The sequence below is a fragment of the Panicum hallii genome, chromosome 5 (assembly GCF_002211085.1).
Source record: "Panicum hallii strain FIL2 chromosome 5, PHallii_v3.1, whole genome shotgun sequence".
NCBI classification, from domain to species: Eukaryota; Viridiplantae; Streptophyta; class Magnoliopsida; order Poales; family Poaceae; genus Panicum; species Panicum hallii.
In genome coordinates, this window is record NC_038046.1 from 6,272,995 (window position 1) to 6,289,810 (window position 16,816).

The 16,816-nt window shown below is 50.1% G+C and overlaps 2 protein-coding genes across 2 annotated transcripts; both read right to left on the reverse strand.

The window, feature by feature from the left end:
• Positions 1-2,732: 2,732 nt before the first annotated feature.
• Positions 2,733-6,995, reverse strand: LOC112891789 (probable 2-oxoglutarate-dependent dioxygenase At3g111800). The gene is made up of 4 exons (XM_025958749.1): positions 6,844-6,995; positions 5,894-6,445; positions 4,358-4,691; positions 2,733-3,309 (listed from the first exon to the last, which is right to left on the reverse strand). Exons 2-4 carry the CDS (start codon positions 6,427-6,429, stop codon positions 3,037-3,039), a joined length of 1,143 nt encoding a protein of 380 aa, XP_025814534.1. The 5' UTR covers positions 6,430-6,445; positions 6,844-6,995; the 3' UTR covers positions 2,733-3,036.
• A 3,957-nt stretch (positions 6,996-10,952) lies between these two features.
• On the reverse strand, positions 10,953-16,577 carry LOC112894191 (calcium-dependent protein kinase 3). The gene is made up of 7 exons (XM_025961820.1): positions 15,743-16,577; positions 13,916-14,059; positions 13,690-13,842; positions 12,809-12,924; positions 12,528-12,695; positions 11,515-11,745; positions 10,953-11,423 (listed from the first exon to the last, which is right to left on the reverse strand). Exons 1-7 carry the CDS (start codon positions 16,398-16,400, stop codon positions 11,274-11,276), a joined length of 1,620 nt encoding a protein of 539 aa, XP_025817605.1. The 5' UTR covers positions 16,401-16,577; the 3' UTR covers positions 10,953-11,273.
• Between the last annotated feature and the right edge of the window lie 239 nt (positions 16,578-16,816).

Consider the following 16,816-nt stretch of genomic DNA (forward strand, 5'->3'; position numbering starts at 1 on the left):
TGATATTGATTCATTTATTTGTTATATTCATTTTCCATTAGTTATCCTATACAATATTTAATATTTTATTCATAGTATATTATTATTTATTCATTATGTTTAATGTTTTGGTCGTACAAAATAATCATTTGTTCATTTTGTTAAAATATTTATTTTCAGTAGTCGAAATTAATTAATATTATAAAAATATTATGTAAATATAGACAAGTGTGGTCTTATTTTGAAGATCGTGTTATAAGAAAGATAATAATCTGTAATAAATAGGCCACCTTCAGCCCATAACATCTTAGCGGGGAGCGGCAGCTTCAGGCGATAGAGGTGGTTTGTATGATCTGGAGTGATGCCTAGCTACCCCAATACAAGAGCGCAAAGAAGAATATCATCGTGGACGAGAGAGATACAACTCTTGTGATATTATGGCCCATAGGCCTAATAATATACCTAAACGGGCCTGTAAGCCCATGAAAGATTCAGCTAAGAAATAAGAAAAAGCCACGTAGAGAGAGAGAGAGTTCTATTGCCATATTATTTAGCAAAGCATAATAGAGGCTTCTCCACCACCAATAGTAATCTCCAAATAGAGGTCCCATTTCCTTTTGTTTTCTTCTTCTCAAGATTTTTTTCCGCTTTCCCCTCTAAGCAACTTCTTCAAACATGGAGTTCAATCGTTGGAGATCAACTCATCTTGAATGAGCTGCAAGTTGAATGGCCTCTGTTCATTGATCAAGTGAATACGGCCCGTGTAAAATTGAAATAAATACATATAGTTTAAGTTCTTAGGAAATGGCTATTGGAACTAAACTCCTCAACATTTAAAATCTCCCTCAACTTCAACGAAAAAGACTTGGGTCCAGATCATACTAAAACGAAGTATAACAACTATCAGATTCACTAGCAGAGAGACAGAGACCAATCAATAAGTACCGATGATTGGTCGAATTGGATTAACAATGTCATCAACTAATAAGGCCTTTTTGGTCTTTGACGGAGGGAACTAAATGATTATTTGGAGTTACTAAATTTCAATTCCAACCAAAAGCTTTGAGAAAACAATTGCAATCCAACCCCATGCTTGCAAAAGGCAATACGAATTATCCAACGGAGGAGTGATGTGTGCCTGTATGATGAATTGCTACATGGCCAGCACTTCGGTGCTTAAAAAAAAGAAAGATATTCTTTTGTCCTACGTTGAGAAGATAGCACCTAACTATAATATTTTCCTCCGTTGAAAAACTGATGAAACGAACCGACCTGTCATCTTTTTTTTATTACCACAAGGTACGAGCAATTATGAGACAAGAATATTTTCGAATCATCCCCGAATTTGCGGTGCGTTGGGCAGACGGCCGGAAAACAGAGTTTCCTCAGGAGCTGACCACCGATAAACTAATGATCGCCCACATCATGGTGACAAGAAAGCGCCACGATCTATCGCACGGTGCGGTGCGCTCGGGCGCCGGCCCGCTGGCGTGCGCGATGACGCACGGCACCGGCCGGGGAGGTCGGCGTGGGGGTTTGGTCAAACGCTTGCCTTGCCTCAACGTCACACACAGGAGTGTTTCTGCTGCTGCCGCCGCCCACGTGCAGGGCGGCGCACGTAAATCCAACCCACGCCGCTCGAGCGTGATTCTAGCAGCCGCGAGCGCGCTGGTCGACCGGCCGCGCGGGTGCCCGAACGACGATGTTTTGGGGCCCGATGACGACGAGCCACGCATTTTCCCACTTGAGCACGTACGCATCTGGTTTGGAGGCATGCACATTTCATTCCCACTTCACTGATGGAGCTGGCTGTGGGCATGGGTGACAGTAGTGAGACTGAGCGAGACTGTGAGAGCTACTAGCTCGTGGAGGTGGCCAGTCGCCTGTCTGCCCGGTGCAAGTGGTTTTCGATCGAGTCAGGATAGACGCACATGTGGAATTGCCGCTGATGGCTGACTGCTCGAGCCAACTACTGGTATTGTTAGTAGTAGGGCCGCCGGCCTGTAGGAGGGGAGAAAGGATAACAGGCCGGCAGGCGCATTCCGTAGAAAGCGGATGCTCTTTTGGCCGGCCGGCCGGCCGGCCGGTGCGTTCTTGAGCTGCTGCGCCGACGTGGATTCGTTGCCTAACCCAACTTTAGCGCCTTTCCACGGTCTACCTCACTGTGTGTTGTCCGTACCTCATCAGCGCTCAGCTCCAAATCAAAGCCTCTCCAGTCTCCACTGTCACCGGCCGGGCATCGTTCCTATACTCATCATATTCTCCATGTGTGGGCACCTCTGACTTTGATCGATCGGGACCTCAGCGTCAGCAGCATGCGTCCCATCGATACCTCCTCCGATCCATTGTCGAGAACACGTGCTGCAACTAACAACTCCTGTGAAGATATGTACTACCACCACGGTACTAGCCTAGCTAGCTAGCTATACAGAGGGAGTCAGTCAGGAGCCCCTGCATGACCTCGAAGTGCATGCATGGCAGTTGAAACGGATCGGAATATATGCCAATAAAATAAAATGTTCCAAGTGCAGGGGCTAGGCATGATATGACGTGCGTTCCAGATCAGTGCGCGAGGCATATAATCCTGAGCCGCTCATCAAAAGATCTGGATAGAGTTGATCAGCCAGCAAAAGCATATTATTTCATTTCATTTGTGTATATGCATGCATCGATATTGCCCAGACGACAGCAGTGTTACGTGATCCAGTAGGTCCAAATGCACGTGACAGAAAACTGGCCACTGCACCATCGAGTAAATGAGGAACCTGATGCTTCGATTCAGTTTGCTGACCAACATGCACATACACAGTGTACGGCTACTGATGCAGCAGCCAGCAAGCATACGATTATAGTAAGCGTGGTAGCAATGGTAGGTCGGGTCGGTCTTACACATGCGTTATTACAATCAGATTATACACACGGGGCCGGGGCAGAGAAGCTCCGAATTAATACTAGTTGCGACGATTAGGATACATACACGCCGTTGATTATTACTAGTAACTGGGATCGAAGCATGCAGCGCTACTAGCTAATTAAGCTGGCCAGTCGTCGACCTAGCTAATTTTCTGGCGATGCCTGGCCCTTGAGAGCCTCGATCTGCGCCTTGCCGTTGGCGCCCTTCTTCCTGATGTAGAGCCTGTACTCGTCGAAGGTCATCGGCGGGTAGAGCGGCGCCGCCGGCCCGCCGCCCGCGGCCGCGGCCAGCTCCGGCGCCGGGGAGATGGGGACGTCGCCCTTGGGGTTGTAGAAGAGCGCGAGGGAGATGCGCTCCTCCCTGGCGTTCACGATCACCCGGTGCTCCACGCTCTTGTACAGGGAGTTGCTCAGTATCTGTACATGAACGGATTTAATAGTAATTGTATAATAATATGAACAGTAACATGCTTACATTGAAACCCAACAGGAAAGTTGAAGTATTTTTATCACGTAAACAGTAGCATGCATAATTCAAATTGGAAGTAGAGGATTGATCTGGTCTGGAGTTGAAGTTTGTTTGTTACGCGGTTACAGTACATGTGTACATGTGGAGCAGGGACTAGATAACTGACCCTGCATTCAAGTGGAAATATCTCTAGGGGGCTACCGGCCGGTGCACGGGACGACCGGCGATAGATGAACTGGCGCTGCGCCGGTGCATGTGCTTTCGGCCGGTGGCGCGATCCGTCGGTCGCCGCCGTAACATGCGTGCGTGTCTGCCCACGGTAGCTCGCTGCTTCATCAGCACGGCAAGCCTATACGATTGCGCTAGAGATCACCGCCCATGCATGTGTTCTCATGCATGATGGCGTCGGGGCTGCGCGAAAGATCGCCGGCCGGCCGGCCGCCCGCAAGAGTTGAAGCCCATCATATCTAATACTATCTGTTGGAAGTCAACTACTGGAGGAATTAGTTTAAGGTTTTTTAGAGCAGAATGAGTGCTGTTCTGACATACACATATGTGTAGCCAAGATCCATCGGATCGTTTCACTCTTTAATTATATTTATTTCGATCTTAAATTTCAACCGGCCGGGGTGACCGGCGCCGGCGGTACGTGTACGAGCGCAGCACGCGCGCGAGAACCGATACAAGACAAATGCTTCACGTTTGTGCGACGCAACAGGTAGGTATTCGTGACGGTCACGATCACGATCTTCGTCGCCGACTAGCACTGCCCCTCTAGGTGGAGCTACATGCACGACTAGATCGAGAGGGGTGTCATTATTATTGAGCTCTATTATTTCTAGAAGCCGGACGACGACGCGCGCGCACGCTATAGTAGAAGTAGAGATAGCTCGATCATTAGGCCAACGTGCAGCAGGTGCGTGCACCGCCCTTAGGAGGTATCTATCCTATCTACTTGTAGCAGACAGTAATAGCGGGGCGCGCGCGGTTAGTTACCTGGACTTGGTCGCCGACGTTGACGATGAAGGCGTCGCGGACGGGCTGCACGGTGACCCACTCCCCGGCGCCGCGGCGGACCTGCAGGCCGCGGACGTGCTCGTCGGCGAGGAGCACGGTGAGGACGCCCGGGTCCGAGTGCGCCGAGAGCCCCAGCGTCAGGTCCGGCTGCGGGCACCGCGGGTAGTAGTTGGCGCGCAGGGTCGCGCCGCACCCCGCCCCGCCGAACGCCCGCTGGAGGTGCGCCTCCTCCAGCCCCAGGCTCACGGACAGCACCCGCATCAGCAGCTCGCACAGCCGCACCACCGACCGGCCGTACTCCTCCGACACCTCCCTGCACATATATAAATATATATATATATATATGCATCCATCAGTACAAATAACATACACGCTGGTGCTGCTGGGCGCTGGCCTGTTTTTACTGCAGTGATCGAGGTCGATCGGTACATGATTGGCAGTTTGGCATGCATGGAGTGACTAGCTACGAGGAGCACGCACGGTCTACCACGACAGGGATACCCTTCTTTCTGATTTTAGCATGAGCACGACCGTCGGTCCGTGCAGGGCTACTATAGGCTTGGAATTGTATTCGCTCTGTGGCTCTGGACATTTTGCATGAAAGCACCATCGACCTACCTTTTCGTTTCATGCACGTGCTGTATTTCGGGTGCTGACTCATCACTGTGGTGTCACTTATTTTCAATGGAGCAAGTGTTATCTACTACATTTTTGGGCTCCACGCAATGACTAGGGAACGGTCGAGCTGCAATGGCCGGAGAGAAGCACGGCATGGGCAGGGACAGTTATATTTATTTTTCAGAACAATCAGTGCACTGTGTTCTGTGGTAAAACATGGCCAAAATGCAATTCAACGTACATATATATGTTTTATGAAGGCTAGCAAAGTTCTTTAAGTATAGTTGTGTGATTTTCACGGTGTTTCATTCAAAATCATTTTTATTTTGTTTCTAGTGATGATTTCCTTTTCTTCCACGACATGCTTCCTTTTTATTAGTATATGCAAACAACATATTGTGAATATTAAACAAAAAGGTCAGCAGTAACAAGCCAATTATAACTAGGTTTAAAAGCATACTCTATCTATAGAAAAATAATAAATTATGTGCTCGTGCCCCAATCACGAATTATTCTATCTGCTAGCAGATGATTGAAAATTTGGACTAATTATCCGCGTAATCGTACGAATTACTATAAGGTCGTCCAAATTCCGAGTTCAACTCGATCCATATAACATGCTCAAAAACAAGAAAAAAGTTAATCTCAGACGTCGCACGGTTCAATTCATCAAACCTGCTCTTCCTAAGGAAAAAATATCGATTTAGGTTTAACTCTTGCTTGAATCCAGAAATTATTTCATGTGTTCTAAACGGGAGGTTCGTGTTACCTAGCCCCTAGAGATGAACGCAGCATGTGCACGACAACATCGCAGCTAAATGCACATGGGCGAGCTATAACTAGCAGCTGCTTAGGATCTGGAAAAATGAGTATGAAAATAATGCAGAGCACGCATACTTGCAGTTGCCGGGGTTGGCCGGCCAGAACTTGGGCGGGCTCTTGGCGGCCTCCGGCGCGAGGTGGAGGAAGAAGTAATCGCCCCAGTCCAGGACGGCGCCCTTCTGGACGCCGAGCCGGCTGCCGTAGCCCTCGTACGTGCGCGGCGAGTTGGCGTAGCGCTGCTTCTCCGCGAGCGAGCGGCGGAAGAAGCCGCGCCAGGCCTCCCGCGCCGCGCGCATCAGCTCGGGGCGCACCCCGTGGTTGACGACCTGGAAGAACCCCCACTCCCGGCAGGCGGCCGCGACGGCCTCCGTGACGGCGCTGCCGAGGCCGACGGCGGCGCCGTCCGCCAGCAGCTCGCCGAGGTCGACCACCGGAATGCTGACGTCGTCCGAGAGGTCCTTCTCCAGCTGTGCTTCCGCCGCCGGCGGCGGCGGCACGGGGCGGTCGCACGGCTGCTTGACGTAGCAGCGCGGGATGGCGGAGAGGCCGCTCTCGGCGAGCGCCTGCACGCGCACGACGGGCTCCGGCCACTCCTGCATGCAGTCCGCCATCTCCGTACGCCGCGGCCTGCGCAGCAACAGCGACGAGAAGAAATTAACGGTCGGCCCGGCCTGATCGACGACGAGAGCGATCGAGGGGGTACTACAGTGGCAGCCCGATATATAGCTACAGTGAGAAACGAGCTGACTGCATATGTGTTAGTTCCACGCGCGCGCGCGCGCGGAACAGGAGTGGGGAAACACGAGGGGACCGGTCTAGACGACGACGATCCCGGCCGTTAGCTCGCGCGACGCGAGGAAATCAGACGGGACAGGGCACGAGATGGGATCATGGGAATGCCGGCGACCACTCGTGTGGGGTGTGTGGCGTAGCGAGGGTGGAGGTATGGACGCGTGCTGTGCCAACAAGAACACGGTCGATCGAGCTAGAACAACACAAGAAAGGGTGGGCTGCAGAGGACGTACTGGGACAGGTAAACCTTGATGAGTTCTATAGCTGATCGAGCTGAGCCTGCGGCTTGCTGCTTCGATCGCTTAGCGAGCACCAAGAGAGGGGTATATATAGCCGGGATATGGAGAGAGAGACATCTTCGAAATGAAATGCCAGATAGAGAGTGGGGGAGATGAGAGAGAATAAAGGGGGGAGGGGGAGGGAGAAGCGAAAAACTTATCTGGCTGTTCTGCTTTGGTTTGCTTAATTTGTTTTCTGTTCTGGCCGGGCTGACAATTCGCTGCCCTCACCTCACCTGGTCTGGTCGACCGGTTGGTTGGCCGTGGCCGCGGCGGGGGCGCGAGGTGCACAGCTGGGCACCGCAGCGACCGAAAAGGTGGAAACGTGTTTTTTGTGCGGATTTCGGTCCGGATCCGCTGCGGCTGATGCGGACCGACCACTGTGGGGCGCAGCTGGACTCGGGTACGGTCTCTCCACCGGCCCGATCGAGGCTTCCACGGCGAGCGCGTGTATGTACGTGCTGCTTCTGAGCGCGTATCTCTACATCCTGCCGCGTGATTCGGACACCTTGATTGCCTGCAGCTAGCATGCTCCTCTAATGTATTGTCTTCATATGTCCAAGACGGTGGTGGCTTAAAAAAAATTGCAATTTACTATGTAAAGTACATATACATCGAGTCTGTCCGTAGAAGGATAATTGAGCCAAAAATTTGTGAAGTGGCGCTCATGTTTGTCCCAAAATCGTTTCATGGAATCCTAAAATCACAACTCCACCGTCCTTGCATGCCACCACACATAACTATTATTTCTCAGCATGTCATCTATTTCTTTTATCCTTTAATTTTTAAATCAATTATTCTAATACGTCATACATATACCATACTCCCTCCCTCCTGTAATATAAGATATAAGATATTCTAGCAATTCTAAGACTGATTAAAGGAGAGAACAAGCAAAAGGCATGTAGTGTAGTGGTCACAAGAGCCTCAGTGTTCGAAGATGCTCATAGAGGTAAGGGTTTGCGTACGTGTATTCATCAGGGTGAGTGTTCGTGCGTTATGAGTATCTGAGTTGTACCGTGTAATTAAAAAAAGATTAAGAGAGAGAACAAAATGCGCATGTACCCTTCGAGAGCTCTTTATTTCCTAGCCATAATTAAAGTTGTTTCTAAGATTAAGCAAGGAGGAAAGAATAGAAAAGATATGCAACTAAGAGCTAAGGAAAATTAAATAATTTTCTTTAATATTTATCAAAAATTATAAAATACTTTATATTAGATTATAAATTTTAAACCATTCAATACTTTATATTTCACAATAGAAGGAGTATTTAATGTTTGTGGGCCACGCATACACACGTATTACCATTTCGACCGGGTGGAGTGTATCCATCCTTTCCAATTAGTGCCTGGTTTGCCGCGGCATGCATATCCATCCTTCCCAAATTGATCGGAAGCGATCGCATTCCGCACATACTGCCCCATTCTGGTATTCTTGTGATCTTATCGTGTTGCCTTCGGTCGTCGTCGTGATCCCCTTGCCTGCTCGCCGCATGGGCCGAGTGACGGTTACATTAATGGATGTTATGGAGTTGCTTAATTAGGAGACACGGAGCCTCCTAACTGACGGCGACACCATCTCCAATTCTCCACATGGCACATAGGAACTGTACAGAGCTACGGAGAGCAATCAAAGGGCCAAGCGCCGACGGAGTTAATGGCGGCCGGCCGGCCGGCCGGTCGCCGCAATGCGCTGTAGGCTTTGTCTGAGGACGACGGACGAAGCTTGGGGATAGGTGTAGCGCGACCGAGACGACAGGTTGACAGAAGCCGCCAGCGGCAGCGGGAGAGCCGGAGTGGAGAGGCAGGAGCGGCGCCGTGGCGACACGTGGATGTGACCCGTCAGGGTTTTTGTCGCGGTCCCATGCAGTATTTCGGATTTGTGTGCTGATGCGGCCGAGCTGTCCGGTCTACTTCATAGCCCTGATTCCTATATACCGTCGGTCCGCCGCAATCGCAAAGCTATTTGCTAGTATCAGACAAAACAGGCCGTCGGCAGCCTGACGAGCTTGCCCCGATCGGAGGAGATGGAAGCTGTTCCGGGCGCGAAGAGAAAATCCTGAGCGTATCCATCGTGCATGATCGAGCACTCTTCGACCCCGTGACACGCGATGGTGATCTCGGTTTTGCGCCAGCGGCGTGGCATGCTGCGTGTCGCTGCCCGGCCGAGAGCAGCGCGACTGAAGCATGGCGTCCTGTTCCGGCATGGGCAGCCGTGCGTAGCTCCTCGTGCGACAATTCCCCGGGAGATTGGCACGGATCCGACCGGGGCCGGGACGATCAGTGCATTGAACTCGCTCAACGCGACCGGGGGTCGAACTTAACGCAGCCATGCCCCGACCCGTCACGTTTCGACAATGGGCGTAACTGCCTCGCCGATAGGCATCACCGGTCGGCCGCCACATGGCGCCGTGCGGGCCGGAGCCACCGGCGCCGCTGTTAACCTGTCGGCAAAGATGACAGCAGCCGCATGCCCGCATTGATTCAACCGGGGGCCTCTGACGACGACCGGATTGATTGGTAGCAGGCTCCTCCGGTCCCTACCCCATTCATGTACCGTCGCATCCGCAAATGCATCTTATATATTCGTGGCAGGCAGCCGCAATGCGTAAGATATAGTAGCGTCCGCGGCAAAGCGGGGCGCACCGGACGGCGACGCGCCGCGTGGCCTGGCCGCTCGCGAGAGAGAAAGCCGCGTCCGCCGGTGGCATATGCAGCGGAGCCAATGGCGGCGCGGCACCAGCGGCGGCGGCAGCGAGTATGAGCCAGCCAATAGGCGCAGCGCCGCAACGCGCGCCGCCGCGGAGCCCCCGTGGGAACGGAATGTGCACGATTGGCTGCCGACAACCCGCGGACGAAGCGCGCGCGCGTCCACTAGCCAAGCCCACTGGCCGCTGGGCAATTCCTTTGCCTTTGGGGAATTAGGGGCGCGTTCTGGCGGCGCGCCGCACGCACGCACAGGCGGCCGGACAGGCACCGCGGGCCAGTGGGCCGGTCGCTGCCAGCGCCAGCGCCAGCTGCGTCGCCGCTAGGCGCCAGCTCTAGCTCGCGCTCCCGGCGCACGTTGCGGCTGCGGCCTCGCGCTTTCCCCCCTCCTCTGCGATTTGACGTCGGCCGGCGCGCGCGGCAGGGGAGGCCCGCGCCGCTGCCGCACGACGCGCTGTCTGCGGGCGCTGTGCTGACGGGTGGTCGGGTGGAGGAGAGCGTGTGGTGGATGAGGTAGTAGCGCCAGTGGCGAGTGATGACTTCACCCCGAGTCAACTTTTACATGGCTGACCGTGCCACTCCGAGGCCGTGCGCGCCGGCCTGCTCGTACAACCTCCCACCTTCGTAACACAGGTCGCGGCCGCTTTTTGACGGCGGCGGTAGCAGATAAGTTGATGATACTACTACTCGTGCTGGCGCAGATGTTCCACGATAGTTGGTACGGTGCGGTTCGAGTAGGCAGCCACATCCCACAGCCTGCTTGCTGCCGCTCTGCAGCGGCGTGGCACGGCACGGCAGCTCGGGTCCGGTTTAGTTGGGCGCAGCGAACAACGAACGGCACATGGATGTTGTGCCGTGGTGGAAAAGCATTGAGCGCACACGGATTTGTCCGGCCATGGGTGAAGGACGGAGTTTTTTTTTTTCTTTCAGAAAGGGGTTTTCCCCTGGCCTGCAGAAGTGCAGATGCCTGTCAAATGGAGCCGTATGCTTCCCGCCCGGAATTCGGCCACATTGGCCTTACCAAATTATGCTCCACGGCTGGTGCGGCCAGGGGTTTGTGCACTCCAGCATGGTGCACCAGTGATGAAGCATTACCCTGAGGCGGAATTCGTTCACGTGTCTGAATGCCGGCGGCCATCGGTCACCGGCTTCTCGGTCACGAGAGCATCAGGGTCAGAGCAATTTGCTTGGCAAATAGAGCGGCATCCGATATTGTCTGCGTTCTGCACCCGCCCAGCGTACTAGGTGAACATCGAATTGCATCATATCTTACTTACATTTCGGCATCACATTGCGGGTAGGCCGCCACTCACTCGCACATTCGGCATTTGCCGATGCAAGCAGCACATAAAAGTGAACTTTGCCACTGCCATGACGCTAGGTCAACAAACTGCATTTCAAGACTGTAAAACATTGTGTTGTACAACACTCGGCATCAGGTGCCACGGGATCAAACTGGAGAAAGCAGGCGCACAGCATTTGGTACAACATTCGGGCTCGGTGCTCGTCAGCGAAACCGGGAGGGCTAATTACACAGGTAAGCCAATCAGGAGGGTTCACCTATCTAAATTTTCACGCAAGATGATCATGGGAAAAAAGGAGGGCCAAAGATCTGCTGCTTAGTGGGGGCGGCCAAGGGCCTAACTACATGCACACATATATGGATGCTGGTCGCAGTTTTCACTCAACACCCAATTTTACCGAACCATCCTTTATAAGCTTCATGCTAAGGCTGTTAAATCTTCCTCTTGAGTAGTGCCGGGACGCCTTTCTCCAATCTGTACCAGTCTTCATCATTGCTACGAATTCGTCATAGCTAATCTTGCCATCCTGCATATGTAATTAGAGAGGATACTCATTCAGATGAAGGGAGAACCAAAATATGGTAGTATCAGATATGAGAGTATAATACTATAATGACCTTATCAGTGTCAACTTCGTGCAATATGTCATTCACCACTTCCATGCTATCAGCTGCTCCATCATCCACTAGAGCCTCTCGAAGCTCCTCAGGCTCAATGAAGCCATTGCCATCCTTGTCAAAAAATAGGAAAGCCCGCCGAAGGTGCTCGTCATTTGCCATCCTTTGCAAATGAAGAGAGACAGCCAAAAATTCTCCATAATCTAGTGCCCCCCTACCATTTGTATCCACCTGAATGCAACAACAGTTGTCAAAGATGTGCAGTGTATACAACTCAACAGAAGAAGTGCAGAGTGTACAATTCAACAAGTCACAATTCAATAATCTACCCTCCTCTTGCTACCTTGTTCCTGTCACATAACGACCAAGCTACATCAATACAACTATCAAACCAAGACAAGCCAAAGATCCTCACGTGATATCACAAATCATTTGGATCTATTATCGAACTGAATGCACCAGAGAACTCATAAATCAACTCCCACAAAAAGAACCTTTGCAGATGGCGTTCAAGGAGGTATTGGAGCCAAAAGTATATAACGAGTAAGGTGACACTCTCAACTTCTCAATTCAACTACCAATGAGTGTGCAATAACTTCTTTTAACTACACGAGCAAAACACATTGGTTTGAGACAAGGACATTCATCTCAGAAAATAGCTGTTTGACAGAATCGTCCCAACTTGCCTGAACCCTGCAATAAGCAGTCAACTAGTTCCTATACGTTGGCACTGGCATTACTAGCTGAACTAGTTCAAACGGTCTATTTGACCTCACTAGGGTATGCTCGGGTCAGATGGATATTTGATACTATAAAGATTATGAAGTTGGTTCAATATGTCTTTCTGTGAAATTACCTATCATGTCTGTAGTTCTTCAGGGTATACATATTTCTTATACCATTTTTATTAACATTTAGTTTGTTCACCACCTAAAGATTCTTCCATGGAAATACAGAATTCTAATCTTGATTGTTTCTATGAAGATGGGAGGAGGATTCTTTGAAATACTTACAGCTTCAATGAGCATCTGCACTTCTGATTCCGCAAGATGAGAACCAAGTTTTGCTATTCCGGTCTTTAGTTCTTCATAAGATACAATCCCATCATTGTCAGTGTCCATAGTCTTGAACATCTCCTTTATGTCTTCAACTTCCTCAGCAGACAAATGATCAGCAATGACCTGGTGAAATACATAAACCAGATCTTGTCAGTCAATTTTTCATTCCTATGGTTGAGATAAGAAAGAATTGAACTTCCACTAGGATGAAAAGGCTAAGTGAGCAAGATACAGACCCTTAGAGCCCTTCTTTTGAATCGATTCATCCTAGAAAATTGTTTGAGCCTCGACTTCACAATATCACCAAGAGGAACATTAGGAGCCTTCTTTGCATTTTGAAGCCAAGGATGTTCTGTTATTTTTTTTAAAAAAAGAAAACAATGTCAAGGTTCCTCAAAGAAAAATGACAAAATAAGGCTAAAAAAGTATTTATACCGTAACAGCATATTTACGGCAGGAAAACAGATTAAAAAGGGTCTAGAAAAATTGTTAAAAAAACATGATTTGTGCTACAGATATTGTCCTACTCAAAAAGATAGTTCCATATAAACATCAAGCTGTAAAGAGCACCTCCCTTTTGATCCAAACATTTCTTAGGTTTTAGGCTTTTAGCACTAATATTCATAAAAAGCCAAAGCAACGACAGTGCACACCATGACTAAATTTGGCCCAAGTCTAACATATTAAATGTTCAATATGTCATAAACTGTCTGATAAACAGAAAAAGGTTGAAGCTAATTTACCATGTTCTAAGCATAGTTCATTCTTTTACATAACTTGGCATGCTATTGAATTGGAATACCTCTTTCTTTTCGGGGAAAACGTTGAATAGAATACTACTGTTTCAAAGTTAATGCTGCAAACATTTCAATCAGATCCTGCAGAACAGCCGGACATAAAGATAACCTAAGCCTAGCTACCACCTCAGCAATGGAAATGATGTCAAGTCAAACTGGACACTATCACAGTGTTACACTGTTGGAAGGAACCACAAAAAAGAAAAGTAGTGAAAGCTTTATGCTTCACTGATTAAAGACTGATGAACCTGACCATTTCAAGTCATATTGGAAATATAGAAGTAGCATATTAGGGCCTGCTTTCTTTAGTATGGACATACCAAGAACCTGCTTTGCAGTTAACCTGAGCTTTGGATCAGGCTCCAACATGTGTCGAACTAGATCTTTTGCATTGTCTGAAACATTAGGCCAGGGTTCGCGCTTAAAGTCAATATTTCCACGAAGTATGGCCTGTGCCACCCCTTGTTCAGTCTCTGCAATTTTTCAAGGTCAGGGTTGTGACAGAGAGTAAATATAAGAAAATTACTAGTTCAACAAAGAAATTACCAGCCCAAAATGGAGGAACTCCACATAATAAAATATACAAGATAACTCCCGCACTCCATATGTCTATCTCTGGCCCATAGTTTCTCTTCAATACTTCGGGAGCCATGTAATAGGGGCTTCCCACAATTTCTGAGAACTTTTCACCTAAAAAAGTAAAACAATAAGATAAGGTAAGACAAGATAAACTAGAGTTTGGTTGTATGGTAGACATGCGTGTACAGCAAGTTTGTAAAATCAGCAACACCGTAATTAGCGACATCCCAAAGGAGGGCTATACCAGTAATGAGGTTTAAATGCATACACTCTATCGCCTTTTCAATAAGAGATAAAAGAAACACTTTATCTTAAAGCTTAGTCAGTGATTAGGCACAAAAATCATAATCAATGGTGGCATGTTGAGATCCTCAACTTTCATGAAGTACTCACCGAATAGTTCCAAGATGTACAAACGTTCCACGGATAGGTAGAAAGTAGAAACAAATGCATAATTTCCAGTAGCCTCTACTGTGTGGGGATGGGTAATACTTTTTACAGTAACTTAGAGATGTTCCATAGGGAACAGAGCACATAAAAAAGAAGCAAGTGGAAATGGCATCATGACAATTCTGTTGAATAATGTATAGAAAGCAAGCTAATATCACAGCAGAGGGGGGAGGTGGAGCAGTGAAGATCATTGCATGAAAGAGGGGACTGGAGCTGGAATATCGGTCGAAATGGGGAAGAAATATCAGGTTAAGAGAGAAGGGAAAGAGCTCATGGGAAAGGACCGCAGGGAAGGGCAAAATTGTCAGTGTTAACAGCATCTAGACCTAAATTGAAACTTGACAGGAGTGGAACAAGATGAACTGATATAACTTTAGATGGTATTAGAGTGTACCAACCTCTTTTAATGATACATAACCTGAAGAGGTGATCTTTCAGTGGTTTTTCCTTAAAACAAAGTGTGTGTAGTAAGAGATAAATCTGTTCCAAGAGCTGACTACTCGAATGAGTCAGTTAAGTCGGAGTAGACAGTTCCTGGTGTGTAGGAAATGGAGGTTTAGCTGCAAACCTAGATAGTAACAATAGCAAAATAACCATTGCAACTGTATTCGGAAATTTCCATTGATATTAAATACTGCTAACTGCGTTATGAATTATTATCCTGAAAGTGTAAGAATGTACAGCACATCCACTCCTAAAATATATTTACTAAGTGCTCACATGCACATTGGAGAAAGAGTGTTTTGGTAAAATGAACACGATAGTAATAACTAAATTTCACAACAAAGGCACCACTAGTTGGTCATCATAATCCCCAAAATGGTGGACCACACTACAACCATCCTAAAGCCTTGACATACCAACCAGGACCAACCAGGCAACCACTGAGCCCACAGCAATATGTTCATTCTTCAACAAACCAAAATGTTCTGTAAAGGGAAGAAAGGGCACGATTGAACTAATGTTCTGTAATATATCATCAGCACCTTCAACATATCCTGATAAAAGGAGCTGTTAACAGTATCCCCTGGAGTACTGGACCACTCTCGATTCTCAAATCTGCCTTCAAAAGTTTTACTTTCGAGGCTATTCACAACTACAGTTGCATTCACTACCCTGCTCAAATTGCTGCTGCTAATCCAGAGATGCCAATGAAAGAACTGTTTCGCATTACACAGCTAACTAATCACATGTTTCCTGAATTCCAGCTTAGAAACTGCATTTTGCTACACTGAACTCCGCTGCCCAGTTCTCCCCGAACACCCCCACTAAAATCACAAATCCCGGGCGCGCGCACGAAAAATTCTCCCAAATCGGGAAAGGATCTTGGTTGGGGTGACTCACCAGGCTTGAAGAAAATGGAGAGGCCGAAGTCGATGGCCTTGAGCGGCGAGTTCTCCTTCTTGTTCGCGAAGAGGAAGTTCTCGGGCTTGAGGTCGCGGTGGATCACGCCGTGGCGGTGGCAGAGCTGCACGACCTCGACGATGGTGCGGGTGACGTTGGCTGCGGCGCGCTCCGTGTAGTGCCCCCGCGCGACGATACGGTCGAAGAGCTCGCCGCCCTCGCAGAGCTCCATGACGAGGTGAACGGCGCCCTCGTCCTCGCACGCCTCCCGCAGGGACACGATGCTGGGGCTCTTGGGCAGGTGGCGCATGATGGCGACCTCCCGGCGCACGTCCTCGACGTCGACGGCCGTCCGCAGCTTCCGCTTGGAGATGGACTTGCAGGCGAGCAGCTCCTTGGTGTCCCGATCCATGCACAGGTACGTGACCCCGAACTCCCCGCGCCCGAGCTCCCGGTCCAGGACGTACTTGTCGTCGATCCCGGTGACCTCGCAGCCCTCCTCGCCCAGCACCGCGAGCCGCTTCTGCCCTCCGCCTCCCCCGGCGGCGCCGTTCCGTGGCTGGTGCGGCTTCTTCTTCGCGTTGTTGGATGCGGGGAAGTGCGAGGAGCTGACGTCCTCCCGCGCGACGGCGGCCGGCGAGCGGCAGCAGTTCCCCATGGCCGCGCGAGATCAGGAGGCGGGAGGCTAGGGTTTGAGCGGCATTGGGGCGCTGGGGTGGTGGGGGAGAGGAGCAAGGAAGGATACGGCCTGCGGAGAGAGAGAGGGGAGGCAGAGGGGGGGAGTAGAGGAAGAGAGTAGAGAGCAGTAACTGTGCGGGCTAACGGTATGGACAAGGCGCTGGGGACGGAGCGCTGGGGACGCGGAGCCGGCGGCAGCTTTTAGGCCGAGGGGGGCGGGACGGGGGAGGCCGGAGGGGAACATTCTCACGTGGCATCTCGGCGTGTGCGCGGAGGGTCACTGCCATGTGGGCCCTGTGTGGTTTTGTGGGTGCGCTTTGGGTGGTGCCCTGGTGGAGGGGAGTTTGGCTGCGCTCCGGGGCTCGGACGGCGCGGGCGTGGCGATAGCAAAGAGGG

What these genes read in the sequence shown, in the direction of transcription:
- LOC112891789 (XM_025958749.1), bottom strand. Translation starts at nt 6,429, where the DNA reads ATGGCGGACTGCATGCAGGAGTGGCCGGAGCCCGTCGTGCGCGTGCAG. An exon ending in GCCAACCCCGGCAACTGCAA is followed by an intron (nt 4,692 to 5,893) that starts GTATGCGTGCTC and finishes ATATATGTGCAG; the next exon opens with GGAGGTGTCGGAGGAGTACG. An exon ending in ACGTCGGCGACCAAGTCCAG is followed by an intron (nt 3,310 to 4,357) that starts GTAACTAACCGC and finishes GTTCATGTACAG; the next exon opens with ATACTGAGCAACTCCCTGTA.
- LOC112894191 (XM_025961820.1), bottom strand. Translation starts at nt 16,400, where the DNA reads ATGGGGAACTGCTGCCGCTCGCCGGCCGCCGTCGCGCGGGAGGACGTC. An exon ending in AACTGCAAAGCAGGTTCTTG is followed by an intron (nt 12,925 to 13,689) that starts GTATGTCCATAC and finishes AAAAAATAACAG; the next exon opens with AACATCCTTGGCTTCAAAAT. An exon ending in TGCAGATGCTCATTGAAGCT is followed by an intron (nt 11,746 to 12,527) that starts GTAAGTATTTCA and finishes TGTTGCATTCAG; the next exon opens with GTGGATACAAATGGTAGGGG.